This window comes from Eublepharis macularius, chromosome 14, assembly GCF_028583425.1.
Source record: "Eublepharis macularius isolate TG4126 chromosome 14, MPM_Emac_v1.0, whole genome shotgun sequence".
NCBI lineage: Eukaryota > Metazoa > Chordata > Lepidosauria > Squamata > Eublepharidae > Eublepharis > Eublepharis macularius.
Window position 1 is genome coordinate 40,544,307 of NC_072803.1, and position 12,963 is coordinate 40,557,269.

Consider the following 12,963-nt stretch of genomic DNA (forward strand, 5'->3'; position numbering starts at 1 on the left):
TTCAATGGGACTTATGCAGATGTTCTGCAGCAGATCATGCCCAGTAACTGTGATAATCACTGACAAAAGAAACTCATGGCAAATTTCTTATAGAAGAACACAGGTTTCTTCAATCCTCCTTACCCAGATAAGTAGCTTGGTCTCCTTGGTCCATGAGTTGCTGTCTGAAGTAGATAAATACCACCAGGTGGGCGGGGGAGGGGGGGAGGAGAAGTGTAGTGAAGGCCACCTGCCTGTTAGATGTAAACAAAACAGTTTCGCCCATTTGCTGCCAGATGTGGAAGAAACTGAACTCGATCACCTGCCATTTCCTTGATCCTGTCTCCTGCCAGAAGAAATTCTTCCAAAGTTGTGCTGCCTTGGGGTGAGTGACGTGGATGAGTGGAGGGGATTATCGGAAAAACTCTTCTCAGAAACCTGCAGGACAAGAGAAAAACGTATCAGCTAAAACCAGAACAGCAGAATCTAAACTGAACCCAGGCTAAAGGCTGTATTTCTTTCTGGAGTGAGAAGTGGGTCTGGCACTCTTCCTGCTAACCAATAATGTAAGGGTGCATGAGTTAGTTGGGTGCCAGAGACCACTTTTATGACGCCATTTAAATAATTAGCTCTAGCTTCAATCCTATGACTGCTCACACTTCTCTCACTTTCTGCTGTAGAAGCGTTTTCCTGCTTTGGTGCCCACTTCCTCTGCCACTAGCACTTCTACGTGCACTAGAGAGCCTTGAAAACGTTGATCTTGTGCATGCAGAAGTGGTAGCTACAGAGAAAGTAACCACTGCAGTGGATAGAGAGAAGAGCAAGGGGAATGATGCCATAGGATCCAAGCCTCTGTTTCTAAGCCTCACCTACCCACCTGTGAAATGGGAGTAAACAACTCACATTTGCAAGGATGTGGTGGTGGTGGGGACATAAAATGTAATCTGTAAAGTGCTAGAAGTCATTTTCATTAGGCAAGGTGATGCAGAGCATACGAGAGACCTTGGCACCTTGTATAATACTGAACTAGGCTACTTGTCCATTGAGCTCAGGGTTAGCCACTAAATAGCAGTGACTCACCACGTGTTTAGACAGAGATCCTGAGATCCTTCAACTGGAAATGTTGGGGACTGAACCTATGACCTGCTGAATACAATGCAGACTCACAGCATGTAAAACTGTGCTATACCCATCTCAGACTATTGGAATCTTTTACTTAGTATCCTGTATCCTGCAAGTAGCAGTTGTCTAGGGTTTCAAGTAGAAAAAGGTTCTTTGGCATGCAAAGAAGGTGCTGTGTACCACTATCACCACACAAGATGTTTGATGGCATTTATCTTACAATATCTGTCAGAGGACTGCTGTGGAGTTAGCGATATTCTGTAGTTAAAGCTAAAACGAACTGGTGATGGGGTGAAATTCCAGTTCAAATTTGCGTGCAAAAAATTAAGCAGTTTATTTTGACTATTCATGCTGTTGGGCTTGGGGTTGTGTGTGCATGTTGCATGTGCATATATGTAAAAAGAAAACAAGATGCAATTTTTTTATTCTTAACATCTAACTGCAAGAATTAAGACTATGAGGTGTTTCAAACATTCCTCCAGTCAGAATTTTAAAATCCAAAATTGTAGAGAAAAAGGAATAGGCTCAAATTGCAACAACTCCCGAGTATGCTTTATGAAATAAACAGAGCATTCCAATTCTGCTCATCTTCTGAACAGCTGTCACACAGAAAGAACAACCAGAGGATTAAAAAAGGACACCACCCCTCTCCCCAAATTCTGCTAGCAAGAGCCATCTAGGCACCCTGGTTTTCAGTTGAAAGGCAACTTTTAAAGGGGCTCTTTGGCACGTTGCTGAGACTTGTCGGAATGGCTGCCTAGTACTCTTGGAGGTGCCCAGCTGTGGAGACCAGGAGGCATATGTTGCTATGTGCGGCTTAGCAACATAGAAGATGTATTCAAAGTGGATAATGAAATTATCACAAGGAAACAATGGAGCGACACTCGAGGAGACGGGGGCCGAGGCGATCGCCTTCTTCGCCAAGATGAAAAAGACGCTTCTTATTGTCTGTGCAAATATGTGACAACATCCCCCCACACTTTCCAGGGGCCTCCCCTTCCCACATAATGGGGTGTAATGAATATTGACAGAAGATCATGTCTCCATAAAGGAAGCCAGAAACTCATTAGAGGTGCGTGTGTTTGGGGGAAGGAACATGTGGCCTCTTGTGTGGTGAATGGGGTCCAGAAGCTTTGAAGGGAGGGGTCCTTAATATGGGAGGGGGGAATAGAAGAACCTTCCAGTACAAATGCAGAGTACCTTGTATTGTGCCAGTCTTGACTGAACAATATGCTTGCCTTTAATGTAAAGTGGTAGTAGATATCCAGGGATAAAATTTAAATGTTTTTTGTTAATTAATATAATTGTGAAATAAGTGACAGTTTACAAATGAATAGTTGATTTCCCTGCAGCTATTTCTATATTTAATTTTTTAAACTTGTTATTTTATTCTTTTTGCCAAAATTTTCATGCCTGTGCTCAGATGTCATCCTGGAAAAGCAGCAAATAAATAAGGAAATATGCCAGGGATCCTAATGTATAAATACCACATCAGCTTTTATGGCTATTGTTTCAATCCCATGCTAGCTTTAAAGCAAGGACTAAAAGGAGGCTGCAATTTTTTAAAAAAAACATATAAAACATCAGACTACTCTCTGCCTATCCGAAAGAGCAACAAAAAACTGGAGAAATAGCAGATCCCAATTTACAGATTCTAGGTCAGATACTGCTTGGTGATTTCATTTAATAATATGTTGGCTTGTATGCACAATTTTTGCATACTCAGAAATTAATACCAGGGGGAAAAAGAGAGAGAGGCAAAGGGATGGGTGGGATCTTACACGTAAGAATGATACGTGGAGTGGGACAGGGGGATCCAATTACTGAATCTATGTGGGGCTTGCAAGGATTAACGCCCCCCCCCCCCCGGCCTAAACTGGAATTTGGGTTCTTTGCAGCCTTTTAAATATGCTAGGATAATCTGCCCAGGACCTTCCAGCATCATATTTATGTTGACACCTTGGACAGTTAGCTAGCTGTAACTTTTAAACATGCCTACCATAACATAAAGAGGCAGGTGACTGAAAGAGGAATTGTAAACCCTGAGATATCAAAAGACGCACATCAGTTGAGATAGTACAAGCCTAAACGCAGGTAAATCCTTCTAAGCCTACTGAGTTCAATGGATGTAGAAGATGTAGCTTTTGTTTAGGATTGTATCATTAATCTTGCACAGTCAGATACTTTGGCCTATATTGTAAACACAGGCTCTAGATAGAGTAAGGATGGGGGAACAGGTAAGGTGTAAAAATCCTTGCCTGTGAAATGTGTGTTTTGGAGTTGTGGGAGGGGGGGAATATTTTGCAAATGTGAACTTAATGCCTATGTTACACACAAAAGTGAGAGTGAGAAAGAAGGTCCAAAATGTCTAGGATTAATTCAGCCCTAATTGGTGGACACAGAGAAAAGAACTTTTGGCTCACTTTTCTCTCTCCTCTCTGTTAACTCTGCATGAAAAGCAAAGGTGCTGAAGGGGATTCAAGCAGATGGAAAAGCCTCACAGCAGCTGGGATCTTCACCTCCTGGCTCAACCCTCCTCAGCACTGAGCTGCAATCCTCCAGCTACACGTTATTAAGTCCACTGGCACACGTGAGACCACCACAAGAACTCTGGATCAAACATGTGCCTGGAATTCCATGCTGGGAACTCAATTCCCAGGTGCTCAGGCCCTGAATTCTGGTTGGGGAGAGTGTTAACCCCTCTCCCATGCTGCTTCAACCTGAAATGGCCCTGGAGAGAGGCTGCTGTTCACCCTGTGGGGAAACATACCTGCAGCTAGCTGTGCATACCAGTTTCCCCAACAAGCAACCAGCAACTCCTTGTGATCATTTCCAGTTAGGAAAACAGTGCAGGAAATAAGGCTGAAGTCTCTTCTTTCCATGAACAGTGTCCTTAGTCGGAATTGGGCCTGCACGAACCCAGGAATGTCATTTCCACTGGGGAACTCACAGAGCATGTCTGTCAGAAGCCCACACGAGAATCTGTTCTCTGAGTATCACTTTGAGATCCCCTCCACTCGCCTGAGGCTCAGGGCGTGATTTCCAGGCAGACCTCAGTCCCCACAGTTCTCACAGGAAAAAAAAAGGAACCCCACCTTTGCACCTAGTTGCTGCTCTACATGGTTGGAGTAACTGGGAGGAGGCAATTGCCTGGAAGTTTCTCTAACAACAGAGAATCATGAACTCAGAAAGTCCATTTGCCAGGATGAAAACATTGGGGGGGGGGGCGCATCACCACTGGCCTCAGAGGCAAGAGCCAGCAAGTGCCCCCAGCCTGGCGGACTGAACTGCCCCAAAGCATTTTTGATAGATCCACATTTATGGAGAGCATCTTGCACTTTGCCTGGGAAATGTTTAAATCAGAAGGTTATTCTGGAGGGAACTGAGGGCAACAGAGTTCTCTGTATCACGGTATTTCTCTCGCACAGCGTATTTTGTTCTGGCTGTTAAACAACAATCAGGGCGCGGGGGTGGGAATGGTGCCATGATTCCAAACAGTTGCAAGATCTGGAAATATTTGTACTTTTCACTGCAGCGCACAACTCAGGTTGCTTACTGGAAGCATCCAGAGCTGCTTGTTTTGCTTACTCTTTTCTGTTGCTTAACTTGCTTGGGGCAACTGCGGTCTCTCTACTGCATAGCTTGATAGGGTTTTTTTGGTGGTGGTGGTGGTGTATGTGTGTGTGTGTGCTTGGAGTAGAGAGTGATCCCCCCTCCCCACCCTCTGATTCTAAGCCAAAGGAGGAGGCACCAGGCAGCTGCTTCCCTTATCCTGATGCCAGCCACAGCACAGCTCTGTCTGTGTCCCCACCAGAATTCTCTTGTCTCAACATAATACTGGGCTGATGTTTCAGATAAGAGAAGAATCCTTTCACATTGCTAAACGAGCCTGGGAACAAGCGGGCACAAGTGGCGTGGAATTTGTAAGCACCGCGTTTCCCCTGCAACAGATGTCCAGCGGTCTGCTCCCCCATCCTGGCCGGAACAGTGGCTTCTCCACTCTCCCGGGCTTTGACCTTGAGGACTTGGTGGGCCCTGCAAAGCCATGCATCGAAGACCTGCACTGAGGGAGAGGTACATAAAATGGCTCTTAAAATTTGTGGTTCAGCAGGTCCATCCATGTTACAAAGTGGCTGGATCACCTTTGCTTTTATTCGAAAAGGTACTATATTCTCTGGCACTCAGGGGGCGGAGTGTGTAGAGATGCTACAGCTAAATAAAGCCATGAATGACATGGAGAGAGAAGAAAGCATAGGATGACTCCCACACTCTGGAAAGACATATTACTCATGCAATGGTTTGAGAGACACCGATTTGTAGCAGGTTCTGAATCCACAAAGGGTGGAGAAGAGGGAGGAAGGGAGGGGGAGCACTGCTTTTGGGGAGTGGTGGCGGTGCATGATTAAGTCCTAGAGGCAATGAAAGACATTAGTATGGCTGGATTCTGAAAATTAGATACACTGATAAGGATAACTCTTTCAGCAGCCATTGATCATGATAGCTAAGAATAAAACTTCCATGTTCAGTGGCAGTATACCTCTGCATACCAGATATTAGGGTCTAACCGAGAAATGTCAGAAAATATGTGTAAAGTCTTCTTGGAGTAGCTGGTTGGCCACACCTGAAGATGCAACATTGGCCCAATTGGACTTTTGCAAAATATCTGCTTTATTTAAAGAGCGCTGTAATTTTCAGGTGGAAGAATTCTATTTGATTCCCACGAAAGGCCCTTTAGGTGGTAAAAATGTATATTAACCCTATATACTCCCCTCCCCCCTGTTTTTAAATCTCACAAACCCACCCAGTTTGGTGTAGCAGTTAAAGTGTTTCAACTGGAAGATTGAGGTTCAAATCTCCACTGCGCCACAGAAGTTCAGGGGTGACCTTGGGCTTGCCAGTCCCAGCCTAACCAACCTCACAGGGTTGTTTTGAGTGTAAAATGAAGGAGGGGAGAACAATGTTGTGAGGTGCCTTGAGTCCCCACTGGGAAGAAAAATGGGGTATAAATATCTAAATAATAAATAAAAGAATAATCTGGGTTTGAGTGAGCTTAAACGTGGAAGGAATTTGAGCACTGCGATTTTCAAATAGGAAGACCCTTATTGTCAAAGAACAGGAGAATTTGGCATCACACAAACACTCAGAAGACCAAGATAACCAGGAAAAAGATATTGAAACATAACAGAGCGGGGAAGATTACCTGACGATTTGAATGCAGTCAGCTGCACAGCCTGTAAGTAGGAGGGGAAAAAATCAGCATATTTATTGGTAAAGCTTTCAAATCCCGAGAGCCCCCAAGAGACTTCCTATGCAACCTGTAGCCAGACATAAGACCAGGGCTTTTTTTCAGCTGGAACGCGGGGGAACGGAGTTCCGGCACCTCTTGAAAATGGTCACATGGCCGATGGCCCCACCCCCTGATCTCCAGACAGAGGGGAGTTTAGATTGCCCTGCTGCACGTAGGGCAATTTTTGCCGAGGGCGATTTAAACTTTAAAAAACTCCCCTGACCCAAAGTGCAGTCCTGAGTTCCACCACTGAGTTCCACCACCTCTTTTCCCAGAAAAAAAGCCCTGCATAAGACTGATACCTAAAGTGTGGCTCTGCTTTCAAGTAGAAGGATCAGGGTTTGAGAAGACCTTTTAAAAATAGATCTATTAGAAACAGGTTTAGTAATCTTTCTCTGTCTATGCTAATTCTTATCAATGTGCCCCATATGACTGGGACCATGGAAAAGAATTAATCTTCATGGGACGAAATCACTGGCATCTTGCTATTCCAAAACTGCACTGTTCAGAAACTGATTCCAGAAGACAATGCATCCTGAGAATGCCAGTGTGTCAGTTTCTAGCCTGTGGGCAACAAAGGTAGCTTCATACGGGTGATGCAAGGCAAAAATGCAAGCCCAGGTGGGGTGGGGTGGGGTAGCTGTTTCCAATGGCTAGCAGGCAGGACTATGCCACACACAGCTTCTTGCCTCTCCCTGTCATTTGAAAAAGTAGCCTAAAGATGTCATTAAGTAAACATGCTGGCATCACCTGAAGTCCACAATTTGGGCCATGCAGAGTTGTTTCATCTTAATGCACTTTCAACACAACCCAGGTGGCATCGTGCCACTTTGACCCATTATCAAAGCTCTCCCAACTCAGAGTGCAGCTGATTCTATCTTTGCCTCTTAAGACCAGCAGAGGGAAACACAGTGGCCTTGGCATTTCAGAAATCCACCCCAACATTAACCGCACTGGAAAACTTAATCTCTTTAGCCTACACCTGAGCTTGGGTGCCCAATAGCCTAGCAATGACGCAGCTCTAACAGCTGGGCTCAGTGTGCAAGCAACTGGCTGTATTGGGTTTTCTTTACCTGGAGGGTTTTGGCCAATTGGTGCAGCTAATTCTGCTAAAAAAAACAGCCCCACATCACTACGGCAAATTTTCAGGTCCCCTCCTGAGATCAGAACACTGTTTATTTGGCTGTGAGGCAACAGGCGCCCTTGGGTGTCAAGTGGAAGGAACACAGAATAATCCTTTTCAACAGCAGGAACACACGTGGCAAAAATGCAATCCGATTTTAATAATACTCCCTACTTCACAGAACGCTTCGTTCACACTACCCAGCTGAGTCTGCTGCCGCCAACTGCAGTGCTGGGGGAAACAATGAGCGAGCTGCTCTCCTTGGATGGAGTCACACCCAGCTATAGAGAGGAATGCCAGCTCTTCAATAACATGCTTGCTTTGGGAATGGCAGTAGCCATGACCTTTGCTGCCTTTAGCTGGCTTGTTGTCTTAGTTCTACAGGCTCTTTGGAAGAATATGTGGTTTGCATTTGTTTTGAGTTTTTCCCCTTACATTCAAATGCCTTTGGTATACATTGAAAACAAAAGCAAACTTCTGTCTGAGAAACCACCTGTGTAAAACTCAAGAAACCAACCAGAGGAGGCCTGTTGGTCAAGGAAGGAAGGAAAAGGTTTTTTCTCCTACACAGAAACACAGATGGAGAGCTGAAATGGGGAGTTGAAGGATCGCAAGTACCTGTCCTAAAGTGGGGTACTTTTACAAGGCTAGAGTCAGCACAAAATTGAAAAAAGTACATGCAAACATAACCCAAAGCAGTCGTGAATTTTGAGTTCCAGCCTTCCGCTTTCAGCCAGCAGGTGGCACTCTACTTCTGAGGCATCCCAGGAAGGAATTGGCTACATACCGGCCTCTCTGGTGACATAACTGAGGAAATCCCCATCGGGAGTTTGGCACTCAAGTTCCCTATATTAGGAAGAAATGAGTGTGAGCTGGGATGTGAAACTTGAATGAAAACACACTTATTGCTTGAAAAATAAGCCCCCCCCCTGTGAGCAGAGCAAAGGTGATCTCCGTACCTTTGCTGCTGATGTTCTTGTGGCTTTTGTCCCCCGATGGGTCTTTCTCTACAGGAGGAGAGGCTGTACTCTCAGGTGCGGAAGGGTGGAACTTGCCCATCTCCCAGGATGTATTTCTGGGACTTGACAGATAATTAATGGGGTGGGAGCAGTTCTGAAAAGACAAGGCAGTTCAGCAGCCTGTCCTGAGCCTAGGAGACCAGCCACATCTCTGAACCAGCTGGGTTTTACTCCGAGCTCCCCTTCCAGAGACAGCATTTTTTGTTTGGAGGTTTTATAAACCATCTTCATGCTTTCAGACACCTTCCAGGATTGCTGCAGGTTTACCCCAACCTTCTTTGGTAACGTTCATTCTGGGCAGGGTTGCCAAGTCCAGGGTAGGAAATTCCTGGAGATTTGGAGGTGGATCCTGAATAAGGTGTGCTTTGGGGAGGGGAGGAGCCTCAGTGGGGTATCATGTCATAGAGTTCACCCTTCAGAGCAGCCATTTTCTCCAGGGCAACTGGTCTCTGTTGCCTGGAGATCAGTTGTAATTCTGGGAGATCTTCAGCTACCACCCGGAGGTTGGCAACCCTATGTGACCCAAAGTGGGTTTGGAGGAGGTGTGGATGGGAAGGTAGATTTCTGCCCTTCCCTGCCCACATTCACTGCCCACATCCTCCACCTCACCTCTCCCCTTCCCCCATGACTGCTGCTGGGTGTTTATTTTTTAAAAAAATATCAATTGTAAATACATTGTTTTAAAAAATCACTGTAAAAAGCCCTTCAAAGGTGTGTGGGGGGCGGGAAATGGTGGGCCCAAGGGGAGAAAAGCTCTGTGCCCTAACATTTTCTTTATTGCCCCAATATCTTTGCATTCGTAACAGCAGTTAGGGCTGAATCCACACTTATCAGCATAGTGCTAAACAGTCGGAATGATAGCGTCTTCCTGGCGCGTTTTATGATGTCATTGCACCACGATGCCGCTCTTATGGTGTGATGACGTCAGAAAAAGCACCAGGAAGACGCTATCATTCCAACAGTTTAGCGTTATGCCGGTAAGTGTGGATTCAGCCTAGAGCAAAATGAGAAACTTCCTTTGAGTGGAAGCTACCACAATCAATTTATATGTAAATACTATACAGTTCCTGGCTAGCAGTTTATTTTTCTTCTGGAATTACTACACAATCCATACATGAAGATGCATAATTTCTAGGACTGTAACATTTCTAACAGCAGGTGACCAGTTGTATGTCTGAATGCTTCCTCTTGCACAAAGCACTCTTTGCAGATCTAAACTAGTGTATCAGGGAGAAAGTTGAGCTGGTTCTTTCTACCCTACATGATAGTCACTGTCCTTGAGCAACAAGCTTTTAATATCCAGAAGATTGCCTGTTCAAAATTAAAACTTATACCTTTGTAGGAATTCTGTTCCTAATATGACTTCTCTGTATGTGCAGCTCAGCCCTGTGAGGTGAGGTGTAATCGCGCCACTCGCTGGGACCTATCAAGATCACTCATACAAATGGTTTCCCACCTCAGTCTTTTTTTATATGACTCTGTTCACAAACAGAAATCACAGGCCCCCGGTTAAATCTCTGGTGCAGTTGGACAAGGATCAGGGAGACCCAGGCTTGCTGGGTGACCCTGGGCCAGTCATACAATCTTGGCATAACCTACCTCACAAGGCTGTCGAGAGGATAAAATAGAGGTGAGGTGAACAATGTAAGCAATTTTGGTAAATAAATTTAAGGTAAATAAATGTAGTAAGTAAATAAATCTGAAGGCCAAAGTCCAGCACATGTCGAGAAACAGCAAGAAAATGACTTTGAAAAGTGATCAGATTAGCAGTCTGGTCCATATAATTGGGGGACGAGAGGCAAGATGGGAAGGAATATGTTTCCTTGTGGTGGTTTTCAAGATTTGAATTGCTGTTATATATTTGAACTTCTGTTGTTTCCCTTCTGGCTAAATAGTAAATTATTTCAATGCACCTTGTGATGGGTGTTTCTTATAAACATGTCATAAGCTGCTTAGAATGCTAGGAAAAGTAGGTATAAATACTTCAGATGCACAATCGTTTTAAGAAAAAATTGCTCCAAGACCAGCTCATTGACACCCCCCTCTGTCTGTTTGATACCCACCGTGAATGAGAGCGCTTTCTTCTTCTCCTTCATCCGCTGGATGGCATTTCGCACCTACAAGTTGAGCACAGACAAGAAATGAGCTCTCGCAGCCACAAGATGGAAGAAGGAAAACACAACAGCAGATGATGGTGCCCATTGATCTGGTTTAGCCATGTGATTAATGATCAAAGGCTTTCTTTGGCTGTCACTGCATGGTGTAGAATTGGATAGGCTGACACATATGGACTCTGCAAGCTTGCCTGAAACATGATATTCAATGTGCTGGACCCATTCAGACAACCTCATCCCACAGAACTGCCACCACCCAGCGATTACAGAAGGAATCAAGGAGGAATGATCGAAGTCACCAAGCTTGGCTTTTAGTGAATTCCAGGGGAAGAGCCATGTTAGCTATACAGATTCTGTCCTCAAAATGCCCTGATCTTGTACTGTCTTACAATGTGAACATGGCATATATAGATAACATGCTTGCCTATCTTGCATCTCTTATTCTATTTCCGCTTGTCCTCTGAAGGGGAGAACTGTTAGAGCTGCTAATCCGAGCACTGAAATCTCGTCCTTTGGCTCTGAGCCACCTCTGGCTACTTAGCACGGCCCACGTGTTTCTAAAACCCTGAGGACCAGAATCATGGGTTTGGATAATGTTAAGAGTTGTGATTCTCTGATTCCAACTCTGTCCTAGCACAGTGTGCTAAATGAGTACAAGATGTCTGTACCTCCAGCTGCAGGCTCTGCTCTTACCTCGCTGTTGTAGATTGCATAGACCAGGAATATGTAGAGACCCTGCAAAGAAACAAAAAAGTACGTTATCAAAAAGCAGCCTGTCCAGCCTTATTGCTTTGTCCTCATGCCAGCAAACAGGATATGAAGGGGACCAAACTTACATACTGTTATACATTTAGCATTTCAGGAGAGAAATTCTTTTCTCAAGCAGCCTTTTTTTACAGTTGTCAAGCAGCACAATAGACTGATCAAATATTATCCATTGAATGAAGCTTAAACATTCCATAAAACCAAGGATGTCATCTTATAGGTGCAAAAACAAAAGCCACATCATACCATTTTACTAAGACCAATCAAAGTAACAGAAAAGAGTGTGCAAGCTTTTGAGTTCCATACCAGATAATATTTTGTCTTAAGTGACAGAAATGCCATCCACTCCGGCCATGATCCTAAGCCTCTTGTCTACCTCCTGTATAGAAGACTGGGTGGAGCTGCTATCAGATTGCACTTCCAGCCTTCTGGGAAGAAGGAAGGGCAACATTGGTGTCCATTGTGGTATGGTCTTTTTCCAAGGGCAGAAGTGAAGGGGCTTCTTGCTCCCCTCACCGGCAAACTTAGCAGCATATCAATGCTCCTCCTACTGGCCACTTGCTATAACTGCAAAATCTGGTCCAATGTAGACTTAGCATAGCTGCCTGTAAAAATAGTTGTTCTTGTTTTATTTCTTCTTTAATTTTTTTAAAAAACTGCAGCTGGTGTTCCAGAATAAAGGCCAGAGGAAGCACTCTTCAGTGAATCAGTCACATTTAGAAAAACCTTACTTAATATGGCTAGAAACCTGTTAATTTTTTAAAAATGCATTTCATCATTTCACAATACATATTAATTATTTGTTTCTTTGTAATGAGCATCTGTTACGAAAGTTGCTGCTGATTAAAGTATTTTCCCCAGTGTTCCAATAAAGCTAATGCTTCGAAAAACATTAGGCCAATCTTTGACCTGTCAATTCCAGATCTTTTTGACTAGGGATCTTTCCATTGCTCTGGTACCACAGGTCTGTCACAAGGGGACAAGGGAGATTATCCCTAAATTGCCCTGAATCTGCACACACAGACTTCAGCTATTTATTTTATTGAATTTATATCCCACCCTCCCTGCAAGCGGGCTTAGGGTGGGTCAGAACATCATAAAAACCACAATTTAAAATACAGTAAATAACAGTTCAAATCATAAAAATAAAATCAACAGATCTCATTAAAAAGTGGAGCGGAACAAAGCAAAACAGGTCAGGGACTAGCAAGATACTTCGCCAGCTCCTCAACCACTCTCATAGGCCTGGCGGAACATGTGAATGGGCTGAGGGCTCACTTCTGAGGGCCAAAGTAGACATGATTATTTTTGAAGCGTTGGATCTGGGTTCACTGGACCCAACAGGTTTCCTGTAGCCATACAGTAATGGAAACCCTGCTTGGACTCAAAACAGCACCACAGACAGGGGGGAGGGCTACTGCCTTGTTCCTCCAAGCTGTTTTCCTGTGCTGAAATATGCACAGAATACTCGCTTTGGAGCAGCAAAAACAGGGAGAGAATTCCCCCCTCCCAGCACTGTTTCAGTGCAGGGACAGCTGGGGGGGGGGGGAGGCT

General features: G+C 44.5%; 1 protein-coding gene across 1 annotated transcript in view; it reads right to left on the bottom strand.

Annotated features, from left to right (window-relative positions):
* Window positions 1-409: 409 nt before the first annotated feature.
* Window positions 410-12,963, bottom strand: part of ADGRD2 (adhesion G protein-coupled receptor D2) — a 48,581-nt gene continuing 36,027 nt past the window's right edge. The window contains exons 19-22 of the mRNA XM_054997252.1: window positions 11,338-11,379; window positions 10,594-10,647; window positions 8,471-8,624; window positions 410-417 (exon numbers count right to left, since the gene is read on the bottom strand). Coding sequence (XP_054853227.1) covers window positions 410-417; window positions 8,471-8,624; window positions 10,594-10,647; window positions 11,338-11,379 — 258 coding nt within the window. The remainder of the gene's footprint in view (window positions 418-8,470; window positions 8,625-10,593; window positions 10,648-11,337; window positions 11,380-12,963) is intronic.